The sequence below is a fragment of the Rhinoraja longicauda genome, chromosome 23 (assembly GCF_053455715.1).
Source record: "Rhinoraja longicauda isolate Sanriku21f chromosome 23, sRhiLon1.1, whole genome shotgun sequence".
NCBI lineage: Eukaryota > Metazoa > Chordata > Chondrichthyes > Rajiformes > Arhynchobatidae > Rhinoraja > Rhinoraja longicauda.
The window spans coordinates 23,559,899-23,581,920 of NC_135975.1; the positions used below are offsets into that span (position 1 = coordinate 23,559,899).

The 22,022-nt window shown below is 39.8% G+C and overlaps 1 protein-coding gene across 1 annotated transcript; it reads left to right on the forward strand.

The window, feature by feature from the left end:
• The first annotated feature begins 611 nt into the window (after positions 1–611).
• Positions 612–20,470, forward strand: actr6 (actin related protein 6). Its single transcript, XM_078420169.1, has 11 exons — positions 612–694; positions 787–904; positions 3,327–3,395; positions 6,017–6,140; positions 6,255–6,390; positions 6,961–7,017; positions 9,160–9,258; positions 10,449–10,527; positions 14,084–14,255; positions 15,502–15,640; positions 18,300–20,470. The coding sequence occupies exons 1-11, from the start codon at positions 627–629 to the stop codon at positions 18,427–18,429; spliced, it is 1,191 nt and encodes a 396-aa protein (XP_078276295.1). The 5' UTR covers positions 612–626; the 3' UTR covers positions 18,430–20,470.
• The last annotated feature ends 1,552 nt before the right edge of the window (positions 20,471–22,022 follow it).

The window sequence follows — 22,022 nt, forward strand, 5'->3', positions numbered from 1 at the left end:
GGGTATGGGGAGAAGGCAGGAACGGGGTACTGATTGAGAATGATCACCCATGATCACATTGAATGGCGGTGCTGGCTCGAAGGGCCGAATGGCCTCCTCCTGCACCTATTGACTATAATGAATAAACTGGTGCTCAAAGAACATGACAACACAAGTCTCTCCTGTGATTTTTTTTTTGTTCGAATCTAGCTCATCACAATGGTCCTTGAGATTAAGCTTCGCATTTGGTATTGTGGTCGGTATGGACATGGTGGGCCGAAGGGCCTGTTTCTGTGCTGGGTGACACAATGATTCTATGACCATGAATTGATTAATACTCCAAGTTAATTCTGGAGGATTGACATTCCTACTCTCCGTGTCTACAGAAACTATTTTTTAAAGTAACCTGCCAAATAAGTTACAAATCACACTTTAAAGGTACTTCTCGTTCTACAATCGTGACCTACCTTTATGTGTGAGTGTTTTGTTTTTGTTTTAAACGTCGTTACCCCAGCTTTACCACCCGCCTCACTCATTCGCTCTCTTGCTCGGGGGGGGGGGGCTTTCCGAAGTGCGGAACTTTGGCGTCGGGATTGAACGCCGGGGGACGGCGGTGCGGGCGGACAGGTCGCATAGTGACGGCGGACATGGCGACCCTGGTGCTGGACAACGGCGCGAGCACGGCCAAGATGGGCTTCAGCGAGGGAGGCGTGAGGTGCGTCCTGTCCTGTCCCGGTGCAAGGGGCCGCTGCCGTCCACACACCTCCCTCCTCCAGCTCCGACTAATGCAATTCTTCCCCCTTGCAGCATTTTGCCCAACTGCCAGTTCCGATCCAGGACTGCTCGCCTCAAAACCTTCACCGCCAACCAGATCGATGAGATCAAGGACCCCTCCGGCCTGTATTTCATTCTTCCCTTCCAGAAGGTGGGTGCCTGCCCTGACCCCTCCTCGGCCCTTGTGCCCGGCGGCGATGGGTTGTACTGGCCAAGGTTTAGTAACAAAAGAAAACATGCAAGGGCCACAATGAGATAGGTTAGGAGAATGGAACTGCATCTTTAGTTTATGTGAAGATAGACACAAAATGCTGGAGTAACTCAGCGGGTCAGGCAACATTTCTGGAGAGATGGGATGGGTGGCATTTCGGGTCGAGACCCTTCTTCAGACTAGTGAGGTCTGTTAACGGTGGGTGGGGGGGGGGGGGGGGGGGGAGAAGTTGTTTCTGAATCTAGTGGTATGTGCTTTCAAGGTTTTGTATCTTCTGCAATATGGGAGAGGAGAGAAGAGAGACTGGCTGCCGTTCTGAGGCAGCGTGCATTGCAGAAGGACTCATGGTTGAGGGTAATGGACTGGGCTCCATCTACAACTCTGCAATTTCTTGTGGTCTTGGGCAGAACAGTTGCTAAACCAAGAGTTGTAATGTATTCCAATAGGATGCTTTCTATAGTACATCTTATAGAAATTGGTAAGCATTGTTGGAGACGTGACAAATTTTCGTAGTCTTCTGAAGATGTTGAGACATTGATGTGCTTTCTTTACCATAGCATTGATGCGATTGGACCAGGACAAATTATAGGTGATATTTACGCACAGGAACTTGAAACTCTCGACCATCTCCACTTTAACACCATTGATGCCAACCAGGGTGTGACACCATCTTATTTCCTCCTGTCATAATGACTAACTCCTTTGTCTTTCTGACACTGAGAGAGTGGTTATTGTCTTGACACCATGTTACTAAGCTCTCTATCTCCTTGTACTCCGTCTCAGTGTTGTTGGAGATCTGGTCCACTATGGTGGTGTCATGTACAAACTTGTAAATGTCCCCGCACATTAACACTATCCTGCACCCACTAAGAACATTTTTTTAAACATTTACCAAGCCAATTAACCAACAAACCTGTACATCTTTGGAGTGTGGGAGGAAACCAAAGACCTCGGAGATAACCCACGCAGGTCACCAGGAGAATGTACAAACTCCGTACAGACAGCACCCGTAGTCGGGATTGTACCTGGGTCCCCGGCACTGCAAGCGCTGTAAGGAAGCAACTCTACCCCTGCGCCACGGTGTCTGCCCTAGTTAGAACAGAATTTGGCCATACAATTGTGAGTGCATAGGGAGTATAGCAAGAGGCTGAGAACGCTTCCTTGCAGTGCATGTGTATGGAGAATTATCATGGAGGATGTTTTGTTGCCTATCTCTACTGATGGGTGTCTATGGGTCAGGAGCTAGAAGATCCAATTGTGGAGCCTACTAGTTCCAGGAGTTTGAAGATGAGTTTGGTTGAGATTATGTTGTTGAAGGCAGGACTATGGTCAATCAATAGGAGTCTGACGTAAGTGTCCTTGTTATCCAGATGATCCAGGGATGCATGAAGGGCTGGGAGATGGCAAATTGTCAATGTGCCGATTCAAAATGTCGATATTTACATTCCCACACCGCTGCTGCTTGAACCGCTGAATTCCTCTAGCAGCTTATTTTCTTCTACCCCATGATTCATTTGCTTCTCTACTCCAGTTAGGTTCCTATCTTTCTAGTTATATGTGACTTCATTTATTGTCAAAGTGTACACTTACTTATGTTGAAACTTATTTTTCAAATACTATAATATTGTACAAGTGTAAATTAAGATATTCTGTTTTGATTTTGTTTTCCAAATAATTAACATAAATAATGGACAACCGAGATCCCGCTCTTGCTGGAACCGATATTTCACCACCTGCTGTGAAGAGCAACTCTAACCCCACTGACTGCATTCTGCTACTTCACTGACTTTACAGTTTTTTACCTCATACATTTAATCTGTCCTGTGGCATATTATTGAATATACGCTTCAATACTCATGTCTACTCAGCCACTTTTATAAATACATGCATTTCAGAAATAGATATTGAACAGGAAAATAAGAGTGGCTATAAATTGATTCTTCTCAGGTTAGAGGTGTTGGTGGGTCATCATAAAGGTCAGTGCATGGGCTTGGGCTATTTGCAATTTGTATCAACAATTAGGCAGAGCGAATTATGTTTCCAAATTACTAAATTAATAAGAAAGGATATGGCAGATTGAATGTAATGTGGGAAAATGTGGGTTTGCTCTAGTTATTAAATGGTGATAACATTTAAATTATTGTGGGAAAAAATAGAAGATGAAGGTGAGGCAGTATGTTCTATAGGTTGTTAATTTACTTCATTTTCATTTTTTCACATCCTTATTCTGAGTAAACTTCTAATTTCACACTAACAAATGTTACACTTTCAGTATGGAAAAGTCTGCTTAAAACGGCAATTGACTGTTTTTTTGTTTCTTTGAATGTGGTTATATTATGCTGAATAACATTTCTCACTTTAGGGATATTTGGTGAACTGGGATGTTCAGCGGCAAGTATGGGATCACCTGTTTGGGAAAGAAATGTATAAGGTAAGCTCTATTGTTTCGCATGTAAAGGCGTGTTGTTTTTATCAGTGTGAATGCAAATTGTTATATTTTGTGATCCACCATTCCAGAAGAAGCACATCAAATCTAAACTATTAAAGTTCTAGATCATTTGTGATGCTATTGCATTGGCTATTTCTAATTTGCATCATATTTTCTAGATTTGGAGTAAACAGCAGTTATGGAAACAAAGTAATGGAAAAAATACCAGGAAAAAAATATAAACAAATGAAGCAACCTTAAAATGTTTCTTTTTGATGGAGCCACTCCACGAAGAGCTATTTAGTAGTTGTGAATATGTTCTTGAAACTTTGGAATTCCATTAACTGCTGTGTTTTGTTGATAACACAGCTGTCTCTGAATCAGGAGGTGATCATTTTTGCTTCCCCAGGGGCTGAAGCTTCTTTGCAGTACTGCTACATTGTTTGGGAGGTCACTTATGTTGGTGTTGTCATAAGGAACTGCAGATGTTGGAATCTTGAGCAAAACACAGAATGCTGGAGTAACTTAGTGTAGAGTAACTTAATATAATTTGATATATCTATGGGAAGCTTGATGAAGCAATATAAATGTTATTTTCTTTGCATTGATTAAGATTCAATCTGAGTGCTAACTGAATTGGGTCCAATCTACTTAAGGATATTCAGCGCACAGTAATGTTTCTGATTTGTTTTGATATAATATTTTCTGATTAATGGTATTTGCTTGGCAGAAAAGCTCAAGATGGGTATTAGCTACTAATTGTGCACCAAATAACAAATGAGGATTGATTTGAGATAGACCCAAAGTTTTTTGGTTGACAGATATGATGCCTCAAGTACTATTACAATTTTCAGCATTGAAACAAACCACTTGATTTGAGATCAATCCTTGCATTTAAATTTCAACTGAACCTCATCACATCTTCTTTATCTAATCTATCAACATGTTTCCATTACCTTTTACTAATCTAGATTTTTATCAAATGCATATATGCACCTTAGTAAGTTCTATCTTCTAACCAAGCTCTGGGTAAAGCTGCTTACTAATGGAATATTGGTAAGTAAGGCAGTGAAAGGCTACTGCAGGTGGAAAGGATTGCAGAATTGAGTTTATAATCAGACCATCTATGATCTTATTAAATAAAGGAGACATGAGGGGTCAAATACCTGTTCCTGTTGTGTTGCTGAGTTTATGTTAGTACATTATGCTGAGTGATGGTTGCTTGAAAGCACTGTTACTGACATTTTCCCGCATTTTCATAACTAGTAGATGGATAGGGTGATAATTGAACAATTTGGTTTTGGTGTTTTGATGAACAAGCCAATATTTGGTATTTTGCTCAATTGTTTGGTAAATCCAAATTTTGTAATTGTGCTGGAATAGTTCTGGAGCACTGATTTTCAGTGCAATAAGTCTGATGGTACAAGGACCCACCAATTTTGCTGAAAGCAGTGTGCACAACTATCTTGAAATTATGTGGTGTGATCCATGTTGGCTGAAGTCAAGCTTTTGTGATGGGAACCTCAGAAGGAGGCTGAGATTAATCATCCACTGGGCTATTCCAGCAGAAGATGGTCGCAGCAACATGGGGCTTTTATGCTCTCATGCTGGGTCAAGCACTGCTAGGGTTGGGCATTTTGTTCGAAGCAGTCTGATTGTAGTTTAATTTTTCACCTCTATCCCTGGACCTGGTGGACATACAGAACTTGGATCTAATCCATTTGTTGTAAAACTGTTATAGAATTATTTTATTGAAGATATTTGACTTGAAAGTAGACTAATCTTTTAACTTCTGACCTGCTGAGTTACTCCAGCATTTTGTGAAAAAAATCTTTTAATTTCACCAGGTTAATGGCTCGTTTGAGGTTTATTTGTGGTTAAAGGCTTGGATAGAGAGGATGTGGAGAGGATGTTCTAACTAGTGGGAGAGTCTAAGACTAGAGGTCATAACCTCAGAATTAAAGGACGTTCTTTTAGGAAGGAGATGAGGAGGAATTGGTTTAGTCAGAGGGTGGTGAATCTATGGAATTCTTTGCCACAGAAGGCTGTGGAGGCCAAGTCAATGGATATATTTAAGGCAGAGGTGGATAGATTCTTGATTCGTATGTGTGTCAGAGGTTATGGGGAGCAGACAGGAGAATGGGGGTAAGAGGGAGAGATAGATCAGCCACGATTGGCAGAGAAGACTTGATGGGCCAAATAACCTAATTCTGCTCCAATCACTTATGATCTTATGAACTTCTCTAGTGTGGTGTTTGGCACTCTCCTCAACATCTCTTGCTGAATTAGATGTTGCTGCCCATATTAATGTTAAAATGATGAAGGATGAGGCTATGATTTCTGTTTTTGCTGTTAACTGAAACTTCCTCTTAGAAGCCGTTTGAGTTGCAAGATCCTATTCTATTTAGCTTAATCCTAATTTATTTGTTATCTTGCCTGTAGATTTTTCAAAATTACTCTTAACAGTTTTTATAAATGGTTCCTTAGTGCATCAGTAACCTTCCTCTCCTACCATAATGGTTATACATTCAAACCATCTAAATTATAGCTAAGTACTTACTTGATAGGAAAAATAATCAAATCTTATCAAAATGTATCTTAACTGTTTAAAAATTTGCATTTAGGTGGATTTCCCTGAAACCAATATAATCATCACTGAACCGTATTTCAATTTTAACTCCATCCAAGAATCAATGAATGAAATCTTATTTGAAGAATATCAATTTCAAGCAGTCTACAGGACAAATGGTGACTGAACACACTTAACTTTGTTTCTAATGAAGTCGGCCAACTGCAATTATGGATTATTTGCTGGACATAAAATCAGGAAAATGATTTGGATATTTTAAATGTATTTTTCAGCTGGTTCATTGAGTGCTTTCAAGTATTTTCAAGAAAATGGTTCAGAACTCTGCTGTCTTGTGGTTGACAGTGGCTACTCTTTTACACACATTGTTCCTTACTGTAAGGATAAAAAGATGAATGAGGGTATTTGCAGGTAAATTATAATATGTTTCCACATGTTCTTCAATATTGCTAAATATTACATCAAGTTTTAAAATTATCTAGTTAATGCTAACAAGTGTATTTTGATTGAGGTCTACTATTAAAGTTTTGATTGTAAAACATTCTTGCAATAACAACTTTATTCTGGGGGATTAACAGATTCCACTGTGCTATTGTAGGTCAATTGATCACTATATTATCAAAGATGTATCTCTGGACTCGGATTGTTTTGCAATTGCTTGAGAATATCTAGCAGCTAGAATTTGCCTGCTAGGACGATGATTCTTGCAAACTTGAAGATTGTTTTTATTAGTGAGATGTATATTTTTGGCTTGTTAAATTCCAACATTATCCCTTTGTACACTTGAACCTGGGCCATTGCTGCACTATACTTTATTAGTATCTCACCTAAATGATGTAAATATCTGCTAGGATAGTTTGCATGTTCTCTTTAAGCCAAATTGAACTTCTCATTTGATATTCACAGTTTTTAGATTCAGGCATTATTTATTGGCTGTTCTACAAGAGAGGCACAAAATAATTATATGCCCTTTCTCTTCAGGATTAACGTTGGAGGGAAGCTGCTTACGAACCATCTGAAGGAAATCATATCCTACAGGTAAACCTTCTAGAGATTCAGCCGATCGGGAAGTAATTGTAGCTGACTATTTGTTATGGGGGATTCTTTGATTTAGCAAGGGATTTGTATCAATAGTTGTCACAAATTATTTTTGCTGGAGATTGGTTTGTTTTAAATAATAGTTATTGTACTTGTTATAGATAATTAACAAAATTATTGTTTTCTTTACACCTTGCTAAATCTATTATTCACCAAAGCAATATTACATTTTGGGTAATTTAGATATACCAACAATTTGGTTACTAGATTTACTCCACCCATTCTCGATTCTATATGTAAACGAATGCACTGGTTTGGAAGGGAACAAATTAGTTGATCAAATTACAGGCAAAACTATTTTAGAGTATGTTGTTTAATCAAACCCATACACAGGAGTAACAACTCGTAGTCTTTATTGTAACACAAGCGGAGGAAACATTACATGCTATCGTCTCCATAGTCAGCATCAAGTCTGCTGTGAGACGGTGGAAGGCAGCTTACATAGTCCAGGTAGGGATGAAGATACGGACTGGACCACGTGTGGAATGTGCAGCATGCATAATACGTGTGGCGATAGATATAGTGAAGGCGATCTAATATGGTTGATCTACATCCTTCCTCTTAAGGAGTTAACCCATAATAAAATAGATATGGATATGGTTATCTATATACTAAAACTCTTGTTTGTTTGTTTATTCCTGAACTACAGCCAAATTTTAGACCCACCTTACTCACCGTTGTCCCTTTGGTGCTAATGGAAGAAGTTTCATTGAAATCAGTGTTATATTTTTTAAGTTATTCACATTTTAAAGTTTAAATCTACCTCCTAGGGAGGGAGGATAAGGGGGGTTTAGGGGGATGGAGGGGAGGAGGGAGGGGGGATGAGAAGAGGCGGCGGGGAGAGGGAGGGGGGGGAGGAGAGGGTGCTGCACCAATGCAGGAGAGGTTTGGGCCCAATGGGTCCACTTGGTCTAGTATATGATATATGGCAAAATATATGTACCACCGCGTATGTGTGGCTGATAGAGAATGACACCAAAGGCAGTTCAAACGTTGCCCTGGTACTTTATGTTTGACCTGGGACTTTATGGTAGGCCGGCAGGTGCGACCTGCACGTGTATGGTACAGTCCTGCATTTCTTTCTTTCACCTGAGATAAGAATGGTGGTAGAACAGGTTTTTAACTGTACAGGTTGAAAAGGCAGGTGACAAAACCAAGGTCCTTTAGCACTACCACTGGCAACAGGGGGTAATTGCAGACAAATATCCCAGTTGTAACAACAGAAATTTCAAGGATAAGCAGACAGTATTAAGAGACATGAATTTTTTAAGATTCGGTCAAGGATAGATTTTAAAAAAATTAGTCAAGGATAGATTTTTTAAAAAATCTTTAGGAATTTGCAGTGATTTTGTGGAAAACACAATCATTGTACAATCAGTGTGAATTAATAGAAGAAAATTAATGGGGGGAAAAACTAACATAATTCAGGTTTTAAAATCTTTTTGACCTTTAAGTGAAATTTATTGTTCATCTCTTTTTGCCCCTGAAGTGGGACAATTAAGAGACACCATATTGGGTGGTTGGGAGTCAGATCATATAAGGATGGCAGATTACTGATTTGTTCCCCTGAAGGACTTTAGTAAGCGAGGTGGACTTTCTTATGACTGTTTGGGATTTACGGATGTTTTTGATGTTAGGTTTATAATTCCCAGGTTTATTCGGTTACTCGAATTCAAATTCACCAGCTGCTGAAGTGAAATTTAAAGTGGTTCCTCTTGATCAATGGTCTGGACTTCTGGATACTTGTCCAGTCACTTAATAACTAAGCTACATACCCAAGATGGATGCCAAACCGTTGAGAGGATTACTAAAGATTAACTATTAAAACCAATAAACTACTAATATCTTTACAGTTGTAGAATCTCAGTCAGCAGGTTTAGGCCCACCTGACATTGGTATTTCAGTGATTTGGCATATTGTTTTAATCATTTTGTCAGCACACTTTATGAATATTTTGGATTATAATACAATCCCAAATGCGATTAATTTCTTATGTTTGTTTATTCACATTTTTTATTTGATTCAAACTAGAATGCGTGAGGACATTATCAGGAGACTGATTGCAATCTCCATCTCTTTCAGACAATTACATGTCATGGATGAGACTCATGTCATGAATCAAGTGAAAGAAGATATATGTTATGTATCACAAGACTTCTACAAAGACATGGAAATAGCCCAGTAAGTAAATACTTGGTTGGAACTTTCAATTGATTTCCTTTTAACCTTCACAGTTGAGATTGCTATTGATGTAAGTTTGACTATTTGGGAGATGGAGATTAGTGAAAGACTAGCTCTATATTCCTTGGGTACATTTCTTGAAGCAATAATTTAATATGTCTCCATTGATATTATCTCTATATATCTTTTCTGGATCACCTCATTGTTCCATCTAAGAAAGTATATGGGGGAAGTCAGAAACGGGCCAGATGAGAGGAGTGTTCATGTGGAATGGGATATTTTCTCATAGGTGACCCTTTTCCTTGTGCACCCGAGGAAGGCTTTGTTTACTGGTGTGTTTTTTGGGGGGAACCCGACTTGATTTCTACTTTTGCTTTACTAGTAGGTGTTCTAGTTTCCAATAGTAAACACACTACCTCGGAACTCTTGACTGGGTCTGTAAAATTGAATGGAGATCTGTCGAATTTCTCACCGTTAGATTATAGTTTGATTATTCAAGTTTGAATTTGAAAGGGGGAAGAACAAAGAAGGTCCGGCATGGGGGGGACAGCTGTGACAGAGGGAGAAGGGGTGGGGGTGTGGAGGGGGGAGACAAAGGTGGATCTGCAGCGAGGAGGAACCGCTGTGAGGGGGAGGGAAGAACAACAAAGGACCTGGCGAGGGATACTTTGTAACTTTGTCAGCGCCCTTTGTGTGGCGATTATTTGCATACCTCTGATATGCATGCAAATTTTTTTACTGTGACTTGTCACAATTGACAATGAAGTATTCAATTCAATTTGAATTGGGTTTGCATATTTATATACTTTAATTAGTTTTAAGTTTCTTGCAGGGAGAAAGAAAGGAATCTACCTGAGAATATCAGAGAGCAGAAAACATCATAGATTCCATTGGGATGCTACAATAATAGTGAGCTAGCTGGTGGGCAATTCTTGTCCTCTGAATGGTAAAGCCATTGATAATTATGGTCTAAGGTTCTACATTCAGGCTTATTGTAACTTACTGCAAGATGGATCATTAAAAATTAAATAACTTCTATGTCTTCACCAACACATGAACTGACTCAATTTTCCTGTAAGAAAACAGCAAATGACTGAAAAAAGTAAAATTTTCCAGTAGATGTAAATCCATAGTTTTCCATTCTACTTTATAACATTTGGGGTTTTACAACATTTTTTCACTTTCTGTAGGCTGAAAGGAGAAGCAAACACTGTGATGAGAGATTATGTGCTTCCAGACTTCAGCACCATTAAGAAGGGTTTTTGTAAGGTAAATCATCTGGAAATGTTCTTGTTTTAATTGTTACTTTATATAAGCACTGAACAGTAGCTTTTCATCTGAAAACTTTTATTGCAATATAGATGTATTGCTCATACTATTGACTGTAATGTACTACTGCAGATATGCTTAACGTATTGTATAACATCATTGAAGATTATCATTGTAAAGCATGAGGTGCTTTTATAATTTAGATTAATGTTCTGGAACAGCAATGCAAAATATGCAATGTTGTAAGTGGCACAGTTAGTAGAACTGCTGCCTGACAGAGCCAGAGACTCTGGCTCTGTCCTGGCATCTCTACCCAAAATCCAGACTTGCACCATATGAGTGCAGAGGCGCTTGATGTGCTGTGAGCTCCAGCATTCTTTTCTTTGCAACATTCTTGTATCCTTCTCAAGCTCCAAAACCAGTCTAAATCATAATTTTTTTCTTTAAGGTCAGTTTTGTCATTTGAAACCACAGTTCTATTAAATATACTTGATTTTTTGCAGCTGTACATTCATAATTGATGTTGCCTTGTTGCAGCAGCCAGTTCTGCCTCAGGATATTTCTTCTGATTACTTCACTTGAATGGAAAGTCGATTCTGTGACCTATAAATTGCAAGACATGGGCATTAACACACAATAACTCAATGGCACAGGCAGACATACATAAAGATAGCAACCCTGTAAGAAAATAGAACATGGGTAAGTATAGCACAGGAACAGGCCCACCATGTCTGCCCTGACCGTGAAGCCACATTAACCTTATCCCAACGGCATGCACAATGTCCATATCTCTATTGCCTGCCTGATTGAGAGCTGGTGTCTGTACTGCTAATGGGACCTTTGTCTGAGTGGTATATATTTGCTATTGACACCGTTCTCGTGATAAACATGCCTCGTGTTATAAAGTTGCAAGATATCCTGATTTATGAGGAATAGATTGCAAGTGATCATTGAACTAAATCAGTGTGAACAGATAATCATGTGGCTTCTCTGAATGACAGCCCATCTAAGTTTAAGATTTCTGAAAATATGTTTTTTACTCAAGTTACTTGGAATCTGATCTGTTTAGAGAGGAATTATTAGTTTTAAAAAAAATTATGTTTATGCTTAATAAAACAAGGGATGATAAAGTTAAAGGGGATCATGGTGTAAATTCTCACTGGATCAATCTGGAAAGAGAAAATTCAATTATATCAATTCTATGACCTTTCATGTGAGTACTTCCCGTATTTTTTGAATTGCAGCAGCTCTCGGCCACTCCTTATACCTTCCCTTTGTCCATGACCCCACAGACAAATGCCAGGCAATCATCTCCCAGACCTCTACCGACCATATCACCTCTGGCAATCTCTCCTTCACAGCCTCCATCCTTATAGGTCTGCAACCCCGTATGCCCGTTTCTATTTACTTCCCAAAATCCACGTACATTATTATATGGATAGGCAAGGTTCAGAGAGACATGGGCCAAATGCGGGCAAATGGGACTAGCTTAGTTGGAGCCTCTTAATCAGCATAGACAAGTTGGGCTGTAGGGGCTGATTCCATTCTGTATGACTAGGACTGCCCCGGAAGACCCATTGTTTCTCCCTGTAACTGCCCCACCACAACTTGTCTCCAAATACCTCAATTCTATCTTGTCCTACCTTCTGACCTATCTCTGAGACACCTCGCGTGCTCTGCAACACGTCAATAACTTTCAATTCTGTAGTCCCCATTTTCTCATCTTTACCATGGACTTCCAAACCCTTTACATCTCCATCCCCTACCAAGAAAGTCTGCTGTCACGATAGGAATTTCTTTTTGTAAGCATTTTAACTTTATGATCTTGGGAATTCCAAATACATTCTATTTCTCGTAATATCAAGAAGAAGCCAACAAAAACACTTGAGAGCTCTGCGCAGGAATAGGCCATAAAGCTATTGCAGCCTACTCCGCATTCAACACGATCATGGACGATCTTTTATTTCGGTATCACTTTCCAGCATTATCCCTAAATTCCTACATTCCTTTAATGCACAGAAATGTATCAATCTCTGCTTTGAAAGAACACAGCTACTCAATTCCCACATGCATCTAGAATAGCAAGTTCTGTAGGTTCATCATTTGGGTGGAGAATATTATCCTCTTTTCAGCCCTAAATGGCCTGCTGCATGTTCTCAAACTATGCCCACTAAAAATATAATTTCAGAATGTATACGTCGGTGTTCGAAGGAAAGAGGATGTTTGTTTCTTTGATGTAGGGCATTATAAGGATTCTCCTGTGGCCAACAAGTTCAGGATACATCAGTAATCAAATTACCTAATCAAGTTATCAGTAATCAAATTACTTAATCAAATGAAGACCAGTAATCAAACATAAATCCTCTATACAATTTACCCATTATCAATCAGGATATCATTAAGTTAAATACCAGCTTTCCTTCAACCCATTCTCCTGTCTTATTTTTGGTTGGTTTCAAGGATAGATCATGGTTCTGATTAACATCCCCGTGATATCTTTCAATGGTTACTTCTGCCTTCTCGCATTGTATGAGGTGTCTTTATACTTATTTAATTTTTTTGAAATTCTGGTTAAGAATTAGAGGCAAGAATTTAGCAGTTAATCGTTAATCATAATCTCTTCTGTGTTCTTTCACCATTCCCTATTTATCCTGCAAACTAGTATGTTCCATTGCATCTGCCATTTGGTGGTAAATGTGTTTGTGCAGCTTAAGAATGAGACTTATTTTCCCTCTCTTGTTCAAAGTCGTCTTTATTAATCTATTCAGTGGTCAGGACACAATGGTATTGTGGAATTGGACATATTGTACTTTTTACTTCATATTCCTTTAGAATATTGACAATTTGGCAACCTGAATTAATTCTCTAACTCAATGGTTCACAATCATTTTGAATGAAAACCTTACTTGTTCATGGCAGGTAAAATACTTCTCCCCCATTTCCCTTCCACCAATGTCTCCTCACTTCTGCCCCACCTGAACATCTGATGAAGTGTTATTGCAGGGAGTGGTCACCTTTTAATTTTCTCAACTCCACGGAGACCATTTGCAATTTAACCAACTTTCATCAACATTTAAATTCTTAAGTCCTCAAGATTTTGGTAACCACAGTATCGTTCAGTAACGCATTTACATTTTCCACAACATTTCCTTATAGCTCACAAATGTTTCACACCATATGCATGGCAATAGTATATATTTTTAGTTTCTTCTATCTCTTCTGCCTTTAGTGTGCAGTCCTGGACAGCCTTCACATACTATCTCTCCTCTGATTTATGCACACTTGATGCCTCTCCATCCCAGACCTCCTGCGTCTGTTGACTTGATTGCTTCTCTATGGGCCCCTTCCTACACTCTCATTCTCATCACGTAATTCAAAGAATTTTGATAACTTGCCAGAATTATTGATTGTTTCCACAATATTCAAACTCATTTAGTTGTTGACATAAACTTTGGGGCCTCTTTGGGAAGGGAGATTATGCTGTCATCTGTCTTGTTGTGCCTGTTTTTTTTAAATCTCTCAATTGTGTTTGTTTTGCTGATCTTTTCTAATTTAGCCTCTAGAGGAAATGGTTTTTAGTGGAAAATACAAGACAAGTGAACAGATTCTTCGGCTAGCGAATGAGAGATTTGCTGTTCCTGAAATCCTTTTTCATCCTTCTGACATTGGCATTCAGGAGATGGGAATACCAGAAGCAATTGTTCATTCTGTGCAAAGTTTACCTGAAGGTGAGGAGCTGCAGAGTGGAATCCATTTTTCAAACAGTTCTTTGTGAATACATAAGAAGAAACTGCAGGTGCTGGTTTAAACCGAAGATAGACACAAAAAGCTGGAGTAACTCAACGGGACAGGCAGCATCAGACTGAAGAAGGGTCTCAACCCGAAACATCACCCGTTTCTTCTCTCCAGGGATGCTGCCTGTCCCGCTGAGTTACTCCAGCTTTTTGTGTCTATCTTTGTGAATATACGTTATTTATGAAGCGTCTTTTGTGCCCTTTTTTGTAAATCTGTATCTGCATTTCTGTGTGCTTAAATTACTATCACCTGCATCACAAACAGCTATTGCATGCATTTATATAGCAACTTTACTGTAGGGAAATGTTCCTTGCATACCACAGGATTATCATCAACAGAATGTTAACACCAAGCATCTTAAGAGGTACTCTGATAGGTGTCAAAGAGATGGTTTTAAGAATAATTGAAAGGTGAATGTAGCAGAAGACTTTGGGGAGGGTGATCCAGCGTTGAAGTCACAGTCATAGTGCTGTGCTGCTAAAAATCAAATGATGACAATAGAGACTGTGCAAGAGGCTGGAATTTGAAGTATAGAATTCTTGGTATGGCTGTGCGGCTAGAAGCTGGAGAAAGGGAGCAGCAAAGGTATGGAAGGTTGTGAAAAAAATGATAATTTTAATATTGGTATTGGTTTATTATTATGTGTAACAAGGTACAGTGAAAAGCTTTTGTTTGCATGCTATTCATTTAAATCAGATAATATTATACATGTATACTATCAAGCCATTCATAATTACAACAGGAAAGAGAAAAATACAAGAGTTATTTATACCATAATATATAATCTTCAGCATTTTAATGTAATAGTTCCAGATAAAAGTCCAATGTCTGCATTGACGTAGGTTGAAAAAAATGGGGCTGTACCCCAGCTTATGGGAGTCTGATAACAGAAGGGAAGAAGCTGTTCCTGACTCTGGTGGTATGTGCTTTCAAGCTTTTGTATCTTCTGCCTGACAAGAGTGGTGAGGAGTGGAAATGACTGGGGTGGAAAAGATCCTTGATTTTTGCTGGCTGTTTTCCAGAGGCATTGTGAAATGCAGAGGGGTCAGTTGTGGGAGGTCTGGTCTGGGCGATTGATTGAGCTACACCCACAATTCCTTGCTTCAAATCAAGACCGTCTTACAATGTGCTCATTTTTTGAACTTATTTAAACCTAACTTTTATTTATTTTTTAACTAGAGATGCACCCACATTTCTATAAGAACATTGTCCTGACTGGTGGTAACTTGCTCTTGCCAGGGTTTAGAGATCGTGTTTATGCTGAAGTCCGATCTCTTACCCCAAGTGATTATGATGTATCGGTTATACTACCTGAGAAGTAAGTCTGTTCACACTTCACTTCAAAATGTATTTGATGAACTTAAACTTTATTTTGGAATATATGTGTAGGAGCCATTTTGCGTTTATTAGTTATTTTTGCATATTAATATTATTACCTTGTATCCTGCTGTAGTTTGGACACTATAGAGTTAATGCGATGCTGACGTAGGGGCGGGGCGGAGCTAGAGTGCGGGCAGTCGGGTACGTGCTGCCAGTGTGTGTGAGTCAAGAAGTTGCTGACAGGTTCAGCCAAAGGCTCTGCCAAAAGATTCATTAGCCAAGATGTAATCGGTTGTAGATCTTATTGACAAGAAGATTAATACAGATTTCCGCCGAAGTTATATCTGGCAATTCATATCGATCACGTAGACTGTGGTAAGATATGGAATTTTAACTAGCAAATCAATAACCAGTCGGTGACAAGAGATATGCCAATATGTTTATTGCACCTTCAAATAAAGATGACTAACTATTCAAATGTCGAGGAGGGTCTCTGTTATTGATTGATTGCTCGAGTCATTAAGCTTATCGTTTCACCCAGTCTATGCAAGTGGCAGCTTGGGAGCTAATTGATAGACGAGAAGCTGGCCGCTACAATATTATTTCCTTATTTTTGCTGTTTCAATCTATGCATTCTGCATTGCAGGTGGAGAATGAGCAGATAACCCCAGGATTTCCTACTGTGCCTGCCAGCAGCTTATCTGAAATGCTCCCAGCATGAACTCTTGCTTGTCATTTTAAATGTTATTTCCATTGCAATAGTCTGAAGGAACAGTAGGCAGAGGATGCTCTTCCATCTATAGGCCCAAAGGTGACCATTGCAAAAACTTGCCCAGTCAGTTCCATTTGCCCCCAACCCCCACCTTTTTCCTGAAGCTTTCCTTTCAACTTTGAATGTTTATCCAAGTCCTAATTGATAACTGCTCATAAAACAGTATTGCCCTACAAAACAGCAAATCCCAAATCACTAAAATATTTTCCCTGCTGTTGCCATATATAACAGGTATAACAGAGCTTTATTTGTCGTTCGGTACCGAAGTACCGAACGAAACTACATAGCAGTCATAGAAAAGAAAAAAAAGAACACAAGACACATAACCCCAACACAAACGTCCATCACAGTGACTCCAAACACCCCCTCACTGTGATGGAGGCAACAAAACTTCCACTCTCTTCCCCACGCCCACGGACAGACAGCTCGTCCCCGACCGACCCGCAGTCCCCGCTCCGGGCGCTGAAACGTCTCGCGGCCGAACCGGGCGATGAAAGGCCCGCGACCAAGCTTTGTGCAGCTAAGTCCCGTGGTCGAGCCGCACCGGGCGATGTCAAGTCCGCAGCCGAGCCGCACCAGCGATGAAAAGCCCCGCAGCCGAGCTGCACCGGGCGATGTTAAGCCCCGCAGCCGAGCTGCACCGGGCGATGTTAAGCACCGCAGCCGAGCTGCACCGGGCGATGTTAAGCCCCGCAACCGAGCTGCACCGGGCACTGTTAAGTCCAGCGGCCAAGCCGCACCGGGATGGAAAGTCCAGCGGCCAAGCCGCACCGGGATGTAAAGTCCAGCGGCCAAGCCGCACCGGGATGTAAAGTCCAGCGGCCAAGCCGCACTGGGATGTAAAGTCCAGCGGCCGAGCCGCAGCGGGCGATGTTAGGCCCCGCAGCCGAGCCGCACCCCGCGCCGTGAGGAAGAGAAAAGTGTCCCCCCCCCCCCCCCACCCACCCACACCACCACCCCCTCCCACACATACACAACCAAAAAAAAAATATAAAAACCATCCCAACCCCGACACACAACAAAAAAAGGGGAAAAAAAAGACGGACAGACTGCTATATATCCATATATGCACCCAATACCTCTGTGATTTGTTGAAGCTTCCTTACAATATTGTATTATTAACAAGAGAGCCTGGCAGATGTTTTTTTTTCTTGAGGTGGTTACTGGAGTATCTCACCCCCTGATGCTATAAGTGTAGAGGAAGATAGGAAAATAGCAGCTTGGGGATCTGGAACAGAGATGGGAAGCACACACTGCCATAGCGGTGGTGAGGGCGGCACGGTAGCACAGCGGTAGAGTTGCTGCTTTACAGCGAATGCAGCGCCGGAGACTCAGGTTCGATCCTGACTACGGGTGCTGTACTGTAAGGAGTTTGTACGTTCTCCCCGTGACCTGCGTGGGTTTTCTCCGAGATCTTCGGTTTCCTCCCACACTCAAGACGTACAGGTATGTAGGTTAATTGACTGGGTAAATGTAAAAAATTGTCCCTAGTGTGTGTAGGATAGTGTTAATGTGCGGGGATCACTGGGCGGTGCGGACTTGGTGGGCCGAAAAGGCCTGTTTCCGTGCTGTATCTGAAATATGAAATATATGAAATACATGGAAGCAGAGGAAAGGGTACTTGGTCCATTCCAGACATGCTTTGTTCCAGCAGAACATTTTGTGCATTTATGTGGTGAAGAGTCGGATGTCCTTCCAGCACTGAAATGAGTCAACTTAGATTTTGGCAAGTGGAGAATCCTCCCTTTCATGTTGCTTGGTTGATGCGTTATGTTGTGCCAGGCTTGGTGTGAAATAATGGACATCTTTTACAGAATTTCTTTTGACTTTCCCATGTAATTCAGATCTTTAATGAAGGAGTAATGTTGGTTTCTTTTTGTTTCAGTCCTATTACGTATTCGTGGGAAGGGGGAAAGCTGCTTTCTGAACATGATGATTTCATGGACATGGTGGTTACCAGAGATGAATATGAAGAAAATGGGCATTGCATCTGTGAAGACAAATTTGACATCTGATGCCAAAAACTGTTGAAATGAGAGAAATTATTACTTTTAAGAAAACAATCAAGATCCTATAGATGCGGTAGTGACACTCTTCGAATGGAAGAACGCATTTTATTTATAGGTGCAGTTGTTGTGAAATGTTTTATAATAAATCTAATAACTGCCATAGCGGTGGTGAGAAGCCCTGCATCATCGATGAAGCAGCTCATTTCCCATGGTTTTATCGGAGGCAGTCTGAGTTTGTTATGAAAAAGCAAAATCTGTATGTACTGTAAATCTGATATCCTTATTGAGAATGCTGGAATTCAGACAGCATTTAAGAAAGAAATTGAATTAATTCTGATGAACATTTGATCAGAACTAGAAAAGGTTAGTAGTCTAGCATATTTCAGACCTACATGAGGCTGCCCTTCACCTTTCTCTGGTATTTGTTGACTGTATTGATGCTGCTGCCTGCTATCTTCAGTTTTGATGCCACATTCCACCCTGCTGGTCTGCCTCTGGCTTTTTCTTTTTCTTTCTCATTTTAATTTCTATTTCAGCAGATAGTTAAACAACCAATATCCATTACAAAGCCCACAGACCTCAGGTATCCAGATAACACCCCCTCTCACCCTGTTTTTGCCAGTCAGAAATAATTCCAAATATATTCCCTTCCAGCACCAGGTCCATAGTCCTGCTGTTTACAGCTCTTCAAATATACATCCAACAAATGAGTTGTGTGATTCTTTCTCTACCAATATTTCAGGCAGCAAATTCAGACTTTGTGTCTAAGTATGTGGCAAATGCTGCAGTTTAGGCTTGTTGATGTGGGTTTTTTTTAACTACTGCTGAGGTCTCCTTGCATCTTTACATTACCAGCAAGAGTGTCTGGCAGAGAACCTACATTTTTTTTCCATTGTGGTCAGTGGAGTACCCCAACTGCTGATACAATGAGTGAGTGCAGAGGAAGGTAACAAAATGGCTGCTTGGGAGTTGGAATGGAGATAGAAAATGGACACAATGGTTGCAGGCAGTGATTTCCAGATCACAACCCCCTCTGGGTGGAAAAAAACTAATCTCCCTTCTAGTCCATCTACCAGTTATTTTAAAACTATGGCTTCTGCTTTTAAACCCCTCTGCTGAAGGGAAATGGGTGGGTCCTTCCTATTTATTTAGGCTCCTCAATTTCATACACGTCAATTAAATTTTACTGGTGCTCTCTCTGTTCCCAAGAAAACAATCCAGCTTACACCATCTTTCCTCTTAATTAGAATTTTCCAGAACGGGAAATATTCTTGTAAATGTACTTTGGTCCCTTTTTATTCTAATGTGGTAACCTAATTTGCATTCAGATTTCAAGTTGTGGTCTAACCAGTATCATGTGTAATTCTAGTCTACAGTATTTCCTGTGCCTGATGTTCTACGATCTGGCTAGTAAAGGAAAGAATCCCTTTTGCCTTTATAAACATTTTGCCGGCTTAACCTGATAGCTTTAAGGATCTGTGATTCATACTCCCATGTCCCTATGTTCTTCAACATCATTCAGTATACTCCCATTTACTCCATTTTATTCTGCTGTGTTTCACCTCCTCTGCATGGATTAAATTCCAATCGCCATTTTCTTGCCCATCTAACCAGATTATCTGTTTCATTCTGTGGTTTAAAGCTTTCCTCTTCACTATCACCATGTGGTTACTGTAAGGCCAATTTTGGTATAATCTGCAATGTTCTTTATTGGGCCTGTTACATTTGTTTCTACATCATTAAAATGTATTAAAAGAACAAGGGGTTTGTGTGCTGAACCTGCTAGGAGTCCAGTTCCTGTCAAAAAAACATCTGTTAACCATTGACCTGTGTGAAGGGTCCCGAATCAAAACGTCATCAATCGATGTTCTCCAGAGATGCTGCCTGACCCGATGAGTTACTGCAGCATTTGTCTTTTGTTTTTGTAAACCAGCATCTGTAGATCCTGGTTTCTACATTAGCCTTTGTTTCCTGTCTCTGAGTCAACTTTGGGTCCAATTAGTAACTTATTGGATCACATAAGGTTTTACTTTGTTTAACCTTGTTAAAAGGCTTGACAAGATCCATGCACAAATGATCCATGTATATGTTGAATATTGTGTCCTGATCAACTCTCCTTGTTGGTTTCTCAATGAACTAGGCTGAAATGCCTTTTCCTGTTCTTCATTCTATGTGGTCAATGGGTTTGTGCCAGTTCACTTTATTTCCTATTTTAACGTACATGGAGCAATGCCTTTCTTAAAATAGTAGCAATTTGTTTAGATGTATAAAACTAAGGGGCATACTTTCTGACAATTTTACCTTGGATTCTTCATTAGACAGGCAAGTCTGGTCAGAGCAATTAGGAAATTGGGAGTTTATCTAGTGTACAAAGGAGTTAATAGTCTCACTTTAACCTGTAGATCTTTATATATTTGTATTAAAAAATGTACACATCAAAAAATGAATATAAACCTGATGGAGCTGGAATTTTCTTACGATAGCCAAAAGCCTGGGTTCTCCAGTGTTTGAGTTTGCTTAACTTTCCTCTCAAGTCAATTTTTAGTTCACATCTCTGCAAATTTGAATGTAAAATTCTAAGATAATCTAAGCAATTTGAGCTGAATTATTGGAACTGCTCTCTTTCAGATGAGATGTCTGTTTGCTTGGGCAGGAGTTAAAGATTTGAAGGCACTATATAGAAAAAGCAGGAGAGTTATGTTCTGGGCACCATCTGAGATGATCACTGTCACAATAAAATATCAGATTGTCATTAACAGCTTTGTTTGCAGATGCTTGTTTGACTGTTGTATTTCTTATGACTGACAATATTACATGAATGCAAGTTACTTCAGGATGTTCAGAGGTCACGATCCTGTGTAAATTCAAGTCCATCTGTAAATTTGAGTCTTATTTGATAGTGTGAGTCCCTAAAGAAGATCTTGCAATTGTCCAGCAGGTGGCAGTATTTCTTAAATTGACAAAGATAGTCAGAAGGAGTGGTTTGGGAGTTTATCTAGTTAGCAGAGTATCGTCGTTTCAGCATGAAAACATTTGTAATGATTGAAAGTAAAAATCAATGTTACTTTGAACCTCAGAGGCCACATGTGTCCAGCATATCAGTGAAGCAAAATTAATCTTTCGAGTTGTTCCAAAACACGAGATAAAGGTAAGCATTTATATTTTTGCAGATTTGAGAGGATTTCACAAAGTTAATATTCAAACTCCAATCTTGCAAATACCTGAGGCTTTCTATAATTCTGAACAATAGTCCTGTTAACTTAAAATTATGCCATAAAAATAGGTTAGCAATTGGTAACAAAAAAAATACTTGGACGAATTACATCTCTGGTACTTTTCAGGTTACATGGGATTTAAGAATATCAGTACTTCAATTGTTCTTTTCATAACATATGGGAGGAGCAATATTCCCAGATGTTTCCCATTCAGGACTTGGCGCAGTTAGTATCTGGCATGTGTGGAAGAATGTCAATGGTGTGGTCCGCATTTACTCAGCCTGGGACCCACTGAGAGCATGAAAAAAGGATCTTGAACAGGCATTCAGAAAATTCTGATAACTTCAACACTATAGTTCAAACTTATAGAGCTTTTATGGCAGA